Genomic DNA, 10,318 nt, shown 5'->3' with positions numbered 1-10,318 from the left:
GTATATTTTAAGGGTAAACTTTACGGCATGTAAATTATATCTCAATAAAGTAATAAAGAATATGGCTATTATAATCTATTTATATTGATTTCATATTTGCTAAAAGGTGATAGGACCCAGTATACATACATACACACATATGTATGTGTGTAAATCATCCTGAAAACTATTTTATAACCAAAAACTTTGTTTCAAAACATCATTCTCACTATAGTTATAAAACAGAAAACAAAACTAAATAATTTTTTAAAAGTAATATATTTTAAAAAATTAAAACACCTAAGAAATGCAATCTATACATATGAAAAAGTAAAATATTTATATGCATAACAAGCAGTTGCAACATTGTCCATAAGCAGCAGTTAGTGTTTATTTTCCCCATATTTTGGTTTAATACCATAGCATAGTGGTAGTTCATTCTTTTTAGGGAAATTACATAAAGTACACATAGCATATTATGAGTAAGTTATAGAAGACTGTATCATTGGAAAATTAATGACAAGTAACAGCATTTCCTCTAAAAACACATCTATTATTAAACAAATTACTTTAAACTAGCAGAGAACAAAATGAGCCTATAATTTATTAAGTCCAAGATATATAGTCAACTTGCATAAAATTACATATGGCATTTTAAAAAGTCTATTTCTAAAATATCAGTAATTCAGGCAATCGGGATTTCCACAGGAGAGAAATAGCCATTAAATTCCTTTTTATGAAGAAAAATCTGCCTTAAGAACATCGCAACAATGTTATTAAGAAATGCCACAGTAAATAAAAGAAAAAAAAAAACAAAAAAGAAATGCTACAGTATACTTTAAAAATCAAAATGGTGAAACATATGCATCAGAATATTCTTTTACTGATACCAACCCTATAGCAGCATTTCAGAAGGTGACTTAAAACTAATAACTGACTTGGGTTTTTATTCTCTTCTTGAAATACACATTACATGTATAGTTTACTTAAGAATTTTTATTTTCATTATAAATGGAGACTTTTCATATTAATTATCTAAAGATATAAGAAATAAAGTAATTGGTAGTCTAGTACTTTACTAGAACTGCATCTACTGACTCCACAAAAACAACTTGTACATATAAGCAAATTACCAAAAATAACTGAATTGGGAAAAATGAAACAAAATATAGTGAATGGTTTTCTCTTTATCTCTAACTGTAAAAATCCCTTTTGCCTATTTATTTGACCCGTTTCTATTCATGCAATTTAATGAACCCTCAAAAGAATTTACACATCTTTATACAGAATTCACATCTACATCAGTAAACTGCCAGTCCTTCTATATTTTCAGTGCCTTATCAAAATATGGGTAACAAAGTTCTTCATTCTATGAGGCAGGAAGATGTTTCCTAAGCACTTCTTTGGATGAAGATGATATAGTGTCTGGGAAGGACACCTCAAATTCTATTAGAAGGTCACCACGTTGGTCAGGATTTTTTGGAAATGGCAGCCCGTATCCAATAATTCTTCTTCTCATTCCAGGTTTCACAATATCATTTACTGACATAGGTATGTTTCTGCCATCCAGTGTTGGTACATTAATTGAGCAGCCACACAATGCCTAAAATAGATCAAATAAAATAAAATGAACACACTTCAAAACTAAAAAAATCTAAGCACAAATATTACCAGATAGTAAAGGGTAGTACCACTAAGGTAAAATTTTAACCTCCAAAATAACAACAATAGTTACACAATTTTTTCCTCATTAGAAAATTCCTTCAGGACATGCATCATTAGATATGTTACAAAAAAAAAAAAAAAAAAAAAAAAAAAAAGGAAGGAAGGAGAAGAAAAGGTAAAAGAGAAGTAAAGGATATATTCCACATTGCCCTGGAATGACATGGTTATTTTGAAGCTGCTATTAATACATTCAAGATGCAGGAATTGGAATGGGAGAAGAGGGAGAAATTCAGGACTAGAAAGTACGTGATAGGAGCAACTACCTACTTCTCTGGAAAGTATCAGGACAATAAAGACATTTGTTTTAGATAACAAATATTTACTGAGCATTTACTATACATAATGCCACACATTCTGGCTAGATGCTGAGCCTTACAGAAACCATGAACACAGACCCCAGGTCAAGGAATGCACAAGGAACTCACAGAAACATGCAAGCAAACTAGCCATTATAATATTGTATAGTGTAGAAACAGAGGTATATATGGAGGTTTTTAGTGAGAGAAAGAGCGCCAACTTAACCCTTTATATTCTGGGAATAGCGGATACTTGAACTAAGCATTGGATCAGTAGCCGGCTATGAGGGCAGGGTGAGAAACAATAGTGTTCCATAGAGTAGAGCTCAAATATACAAGATAATAATAGAACAAACTTGGCCAGGTGCAGTGACTCACACCTATAATCCCAGCACTTTGAGAGGCAGAGGTGGGTGGATCACTTGAGGTCAAGAGTTCGAGACCAGCCTGGCCAACAAGGTGGCCCCAGCTCTACTAAAAATACAAAAATTAGCTGGGCATGGTGGCCACCTATAATCCCAGCTACTCGAGAGCCTGAAGCGGGAGAATCACTTGAACCTAGGAGGTGGAGGGCCGCAGCAAGCCAAGACTGTGCCACTGCACTCCAGCATGGGTGACAGAGTGAGATTCCATCCCAAAAAAATAACAAATATTATAATAGAGCAAACTTGGGGAAGTGGATATACATTTTAAGGGTAGACATCAGATTTAAAATGACTTATTTTAAGCTGAAGAGTTTGGACTTTATGGTAAAGGCTATGTAGAGCAATTTAAACAGGGAACTGTTATGATCACATTTGGGGAGTTGCAATCCAATTTGAGAAATAGTGCAAACAGGCTGGGTGCAGTGGCTTATGCCTATAATCCCAGCACTGTGGGAGGCTGAGGCAGGTGGATCACTTGAGGTCAGGAATTGGAGACCAGCTTGGCCAACACGGTGAAACCCCGTCTCTACTAAAAACGTAAAAGTTAGCCGGGTGTAGTGGTGTGTGCCTGTAATCCCAGCTACTTGGGAGGCTGAGGCAGGAGAATCACTTGAACCTAGAGGTGGAGGTTGCAGTGAGCTGAGACCGTGCCAACCTGGGTGCCAGAGCAAGATTTCATCTCAAAAAAAGAAAAGAAATAGTGCAAATAAGTACTCAAATAATAATTATATTAAAGCAGTACCATTATGATGTATAAACATATACATTTCTATGCACTTATAAATGTATATATTTTTATTAATATGAATGTATACAAATTTATTTATAGTGAATTATAAATTATTTTAATACATTTTTTGTTATGCAATTATTACTCCATATTAACTTTAGAACAAACCATACAAGGACGAATGTGATGAGATTACCAATGCAGATCTCATAAACTGCATTTGTTTTTGTTTGTTTGCTTTTAAGATGAAGTCTCGCTCTGTCGCCCAGGCTGGAGTGCAATGGCCCACTCTTGGCTCACTGCAACCTCTGCCTCCTGGGTTCAAATGAATCTCCTGCCTCAGCCTCCCAGCTGGGATCATAGGTGCGAACCACCCTGCCCAGCTAATTTTTGTATTTTTAAGTAGAGACGGGGTTTCACCACGTTCATCAGGCTGGTCTTGAACCCCTGACCTCATGATCCCACCACCTCAGCCTCCCAAAGTGCTGGGGTTACAGGCATGAGCCACCGCACCTGGCTCATAAGCCGCATTTGTAAAAGCAGGCTCATGTAGTACATAATTCAGTTAGCACTTCAAATTAACACTTAAATTATAAGTAACTAAAGTTAGAAAATATAATCACATCCATAAAAGAGGCATAATAGCAGTACTATCTTAGAGGATTATAATAATAATTATATTTAATGTGTAATAGGCATTAAATAAATTAGCTATTATCTAGATACACTCCCTATGATCAATTACATAAATATTTGGTGTCAGAATTTTAGATCCTACCAACTTACCTCTCGTAAACTAATTTTAGCAGTATAAATTATATTTGATCCATCCCTTTTAAATTTTGGATGATCTTTGTCTTTAATGATAAAAACAATGTCTGCTGGAATACTATTTGGTGTTTCATCTCCTTCTCTTGGAAAAGTAATTTTGGTGCCTTCTTTCCACCCTTTTTTAATCTCAATGGTAAGAATTTTGTCCTCAGATCTGTAACTCCTTCCATCAGCATTTAGCCTTTTTCGAGAAATCTTCATCCGTTTGGTACAACCATTATATATCTCTTCAAGTGATACTCTAAGTTCATGAATAACTGGAGGATCTTGTTTGAGGCGGGATGGCCCCACAGAATTCCTGTCTCTTGGATATCCATTCATGCTGAAACCAAAGGCACTAAAAGGGTCACCATCTATTTCCATTTCTTCAGAATCTCTACCACCACCCATTCGTCTTCCAAAGAAAATTTCAAAGGGGTTGGACCCTCCAAAAAATGCAGCAAATGTAGCATGAGGATCGCCATGAAAGGTGTACCGGAAAGTACCTCCTTGTCCATCAGTACCTCCTGCTCCTCCTTTCAACCCTAATTGAAGAGATAAGCATGATTAGAAAAAAGCTTGCAACTCTTGAAAGTCAAACTTTTAAAAACCTGTATTGCTAATAAACTTCAGTTAACTTACATTAAAATTTATTAATATTGGCCAGAAATGCCATTTTAACTAAATATAGAACAGCTATAAAACTCTTGATGATTACATCCTAAGTTAAATTGTTAGTTTTCAAATTCTTTCTCCAAATCAGCATCTTTAATAATTTATTCCTGAATCTTTGTTCCTCAGGTATGTAAGAAAAATAAAATAAGGCTGGGCGCGGTACGCCTGTAATCCCAGCACTTTGGGAGACTGAAGCAGGCAGATCACTTGAAGTCAGAAGTTCAAGACCAGCCTGGTCTACATGGTGAAACCTTGTCTCTAATAAAACTACAAAAAATTAGCTGGGCATGCGGGCAGGCGCCTGTAATCCTAGCTACTCAGGGGGCTGAGGGAGGAGAATCGCTTTAACCCAGGAAGTGAAGATTGCAGTGAGCCGAGATCGTGCCACTGCACACCAGCCCAGTCAACAGTGCAAGGCTCCGTCTCAAGAAAAAAAAACAGAAAAGAAAACTGGTAACTCCTTATCTTATAAACTACTGATCTGGAATGTTGAAGTATATAAATTATGTAAGTATCTACTTATAAATAATAAGTCTTTAAAAGATGTCAGTTGAAAGGTCTTTAATAATCAATACAAAGTACAGAACCTAAATCTTTAATTTGTATTACAATCAAACAATACATAAAATAAAAATACATAAACGTATTAATAAAATATATAGCAATATAAAATACCATATTCATACTGTTTATATATGTAAACAAAAATACCATATTCATACTGTTTTTATATATTTTATACAGAAATATATAAAAATATAATGTAATAAAAAATATATTCATTCTAACTAGTTTTATTTCAGATCATTTTTTACTGTTTAAGAATCAAAAGAGGGCCAGGTGCAGTGGCTTACGCCTGTAATCCCTGCATTTTGGGAGGCCAAGGTGGGCAGATTACTTGAAGTCAGGAGTTCGAGACTAGCCTGACCAACATGGTGAAACTCCATCTCTACTAAAAATACAAAGTTAGCCAGGTATGGTGGCACATGCCTGTAATCCCAGCTACCTGGGAAGCTGGGGCAGGAGAATCACTTGAACCTGGGAGGTGAAGGCTGCAGTGAGCCAAGATTGCACCATTGCACTCCAGCCTGGGCAGCAGGAGCAAAACTCTGTCTCAGAATAAATAAATAAATAATTAAAAATAAAAAATAAAATAAGATAAAATAGAACTCTGTGGTAGAGAGTGAAAAAATTCTAATAATGAGGGCACTCTATGAAAATGTACTCTTAGACACTAAAAGTATTATTCCTACCCTAGATACGAAAATTATTTATCTAGGCATGCCACATCTTAGCATTAATTTCAATGCTTTTAAGAAGACGGAAATCAACAGCTGTAAACCTTGACATGTAAGGTCTCTGTATGGGTTACTTCTGTCTCTTGCGAACAACCCACCTCAGGCAACAATATAGTGATGTTCTGACCCTTTTCTTTCACACAACATTTTCCACTATGTATGAAAGAAATGTTCTACTAAAACCCACACAACAACAGTATAGTGATCTTTTAAGGGAGTCAATACTAATAAGGATTTCTATCATTACAATATCAGCAGTTTCTGAGTAAGCCTTAGGCGAATTCCTAACCAGGAAACAAGCAGAAAAGAATCTAAAAATCATAAAACTATGAAAAATTCAACAGATTAAGCTAATATTTCCTAACAGACAGTGATTTGAAGGCAGGAAATCTATTCATTTTGCATTGCTCACGCATACAGGGCTGAAAATTGTAGGCATTCATGCTTAGTGAATGAAGGGAATGAACTAATTCCTAAAGTCCTTCTTCATCAAAACTTAAAAAGGTGTCTTGAGTATCAGTACAGAGAAAAAGGCAGAAGCAAAAACAATGTAAAATATAATCATGTATATACATATAAGAGATATTTAACACTTTAAAATGCCACTAACACACAGCATACTTTAAAGAAACTTAGTTTTGCTTATGTCTTATTCTACATTTGGCTTCTTCCATTAAAAGTTTTATATATGTACTCTATTTCATCTAACAGAGTCTCAAGTCAAATTTTTATCTTCACCCATGAATAGAAATCTGGAGCAACCAAGAGAGACCTAATAATCTGAAAATTGTCAAAATATGTATTGAACAATATATCCAAATAGCAGTCAGGGAAATTCCGTGTAGAAACTGAATGACAAGTACAAGCAGGACAAGCACTTTTCATATGCAGCTCACCCAAATTTCCCTTTTGTAAATTTTAGTAGTATAATTATAACTCCAAATGTTAAAAAGCCAATGGCAGATTTTTTTAAATGACAGAATAATATGTAGCTCAAGGTCATGACCCAGGTGACTCAACCAATGCTTAAATTATTCAAATCATTTTATCCTTCATCTCATAGACTTAAGGGAGTATAATAATTTAACTGAGTTAAGTAAACTGGGTAAATTAGCCTGCGCAATCTAGCCTTTTACAAGACAAAATCTAAATACTTAACACCCATAGTGAATTCATGAAAAGAAAGAATAACATTTTAATTTATTACATCATGGGTTTGGCTTTTCTCTAAAACCTCTCCCTCCTCTGCCAAAAAATGGTAATTTGGTCAGAATGACAAAATCCCTGAGAAGATTCATACAAAGTCTGAAGTAACTTACTAATCAAAGCTGATTAAAAAAAAAAAAAAAGCCTCTAATACAGCTTTGAGGTTTTCCTAGACACTTTATTAAACAGTCAACTATGCAGCTCAAAGAATGAAGCTACACTAATGAATGAAAAAAATCCTACCAAAATTCATGCCACTATACTATATTATTATGCAAGTATCACTTGCATTATCTAGCACATAAAATTGTAAGTAATGTCACATTAACTATATAGTCAGTTCCTAATCATGTACATTTCTAATGCTAATGAAAATGTTTAATATCCAGTTGGATTCCCTCTGCTATTCAAAATGTTTTCTAGATATCGTCATCACTTTGTGTGATCAAAAAATGCACTACAGAATCAACATTTTCCTGTGCTTTAGCAGGACTATTACTTTACAACTAACCAATCAACGAGTTCGCAGTCCCAAACCAAATATATGTTTGGAATACTACCTACGACAGTGATTCCCACTAATCAGTTAAGGTTGACTAAAAGTTTCCAAAAGAAGAAACACTGCAGAAAAATTCAGATTGCAAAGAAAAAAATTGATAATACTTTAATAACTCTTACTCCAAGGAGATCTAATATGTAAAAATCCAGATTTATAGCAAGACCTCAGTTATAAAATGAGACTCTGAGATCCATTAAACAATTTTAATTCACCAAAGTCAAACTGACTTACATGTTTTTAGAACAAATAATAAAAATTTTAAAATCTAGCTAACTAAAAATATGTGAGAACAGAACTAGTATAAAGATTAATAAATACAAGTTTTATCATTTAAACATTACTTTTTAATATTTGAAATTACTGAATAAATCATAAGCAATAACGAAATAAGAAAAGCATAAAAAAAGAAAAGTTAGAGAACTGGAATAAATGAAGATGTGTTATTGAAAATCTTTTCTTTCAAATCTCTTAATACAAATTTTGGTTGATATCCACTAAACTATTCAAGACTAAGCCTAAAACCCTGGGGGAGAGTGGTTCAGAATGCAGTTTTAAATTTCTGTAGTTCTGTGGTTTTTGTTTTCAAATGATTCAACTACAGAGAAATTTTATTTTTAAAAAGAGATTACATACATAAAATTAACCTATTGTACAAATACAATTCAATTGATTATAGTAAATTGATAGAATTGTGTAACCATCATCACAATCCAGTTACAGAACATTTCCATCATTCCAAAGAATTCTCTAGTTCTTATGTGTAGCTAATTCCCGGCTCCCACCTCAAGTCCTAGGCAAGAAAGATCTGCTTTCTTTTTCTATATACTGGCCTTTTCTAGACATTTCACATAAATAAAATCATACAATATGCAGTCTTTTACATCTGGCTTCTTTCATTTATCGTAATTTCTGAGGCTCATCCCTGTTGCAGATGTTTCATAAATTGGTCCTTTTATTGCTAAATAGTTCCTCACTGATAGTATATACCACATTTTGTTTAATTCATCAATTTACGGTGCTTTCAGATTGTTTCCAGCTTGGGGCTATTACAAATAACATTGCTATAAGCATTCAGGTACATATCTTTGTGTGGACATGTTTTTGTTTCCCTTTTATAGATTCTTAAAAGTAAATTTAAGTCATCTTTATTTATTTATTTATTTATTTATTTTTTAGAGATAGGGTCTTGCTATTTTGTAAAGGCTGGACTCAAACTCCTGGGCTCAAGCAGTCCTTCAGCCTCAACCTCCCTGTTAGCTGAAACTAGAGGTATATATCACCTCACCTAGCTAGCCAATTGTCTTTAAAACAAAGCACTTTAAATTGTGAATATTCAGACTGGGCGTGGTGGCCACTCATGCTTGTAATCCCAGCACTTTGGGAGGCCAAGGTGGGCAGATCACAAGGTCGGAAGTTTGAGACCAGCCTGGCCAACATGGTGAAACGTTGTCTCTACTAAAAATACAAAAATTAGCCAGGTGTGGTGGTGTCCGCCTGTAATCCCAGTTACTCAAGAAGGCTGAGGCAGAAGAATCGCTTGAACCCGGGTGGCAGAGGCTGCAGTGAGCTGAGATTGCACCACTGCATTCCAGCCTGGGTGACAGAGCAAGATTTCATCTCAAAAAATAAGTAAAAAAATAAAAAATAAAAATCTGAATATTCAGAACACAAACTGGATTATTGGTTCTTTCATTCCTAAATACATAAATGTAACATGTGCAACTTACATACTACTTTTCAGTTCATGGTTCCTTATTCCCATCATCCCAGCCCTCAGTCCCAAGACTGTAATAACTTGGAGGGGAGCAGAAAGGATACTAGGTAAATTAGTAGTGTTTCCATAGTCCTAAAGTTCAGTGTTTTGTTACTACGGGAGAAACCTATATAACCAGGTCTGGAGATCAATAAAAGGCAAAGAGAAAAAATGTTTCTCCCTACTTTCACAGTGTATCTAAATCGGATGTTTAATAGAATAAATGAGATATTCTGAATAAAAGGCAAACAAATATAATACTTTTCCTGTGAAGGAAGAATAATTCTAAAAAATAATTCAAATAACTTTCATTCAATTGTATTTTCTTTTTTTTTTTTTTAAGACAGGGTCTCACTCTGTCCCCCAGGGTAGAGTGCAGTGGCACAATCTTGGCTCACTGCAACCTCTGCATCCCAGGTTTTGCCCAGTCTCCTGCCTCAGCCTCCTGAGTAGCTGGGATTACAGGCATGCACCACCAAACCCAGCTAATTTTTGTATTTTTAGTAAAGGCAGGGTTTCACCATGTTGGTCAGGGTGGTCTCAAACTCCTGACCTCAAGTGATCCTCCTGCCTCGGCCTCCCAAAGTGCTGGGATTACAGGCATGAGCCACTGTGCCTGGCTCATTCAACTGTATTTTCAAGTAACCTATAACTAGAGAATGATATTTCTGCATAACATATTTCTATGTTTAAAAAAATGCATTCTCTCCTCACTCTTTTATCACTTGTATCAATTATGTAAGTTAAAAAAAAAATCCAGGGTATACAGATTCAGGGTGATTTAGTTTTAAAAAAAATTCACTCACTGTGTAATGACCAATAAAAATCAAATAAGAAAAATCACTCTAGAAAAGCACTTAAA

The 10,318-nt window shown here is 34.7% G+C and overlaps 1 protein-coding gene across 4 annotated transcripts in view; it reads right to left on the bottom strand.

The window, feature by feature from the left end:
• Window positions 1–239: 239 nt before the first annotated feature.
• DNAJB4 (DnaJ heat shock protein family (Hsp40) member B4) overlaps window positions 240–10,318 on the bottom strand; it is a 47,091-nt gene continuing 37,012 nt past the window's right edge. For all 4 annotated transcript variants that reach the window (XM_039474490.2, XM_010347321.3, XM_003921389.4 and 1 more), the window contains 2 exons: window positions 3,942–4,510; window positions 240–1,582 (listed from right to left, as the gene is read on the bottom strand). In XM_039474490.2, the coding sequence (XP_039330424.1) occupies window positions 1,349–1,582; window positions 3,942–4,376 (669 nt within the window). In that variant the 5' untranslated portion in view covers window positions 4,377–4,510 and the 3' untranslated portion in view covers window positions 240–1,348. The remainder of the gene's footprint in view (window positions 1,583–3,941; window positions 4,511–10,318) is intronic.

The sequence above is a fragment of the Saimiri boliviensis genome, chromosome 11, assembly GCF_048565385.1.
Source record: "Saimiri boliviensis isolate mSaiBol1 chromosome 11, mSaiBol1.pri, whole genome shotgun sequence".
Taxonomy (NCBI): Eukaryota; Metazoa; Chordata; class Mammalia; order Primates; family Cebidae; genus Saimiri; species Saimiri boliviensis.
Note: the sequence above shows the minus strand (reverse complement) of the source record. Positions and strands in the feature narration are given on the sequence as shown.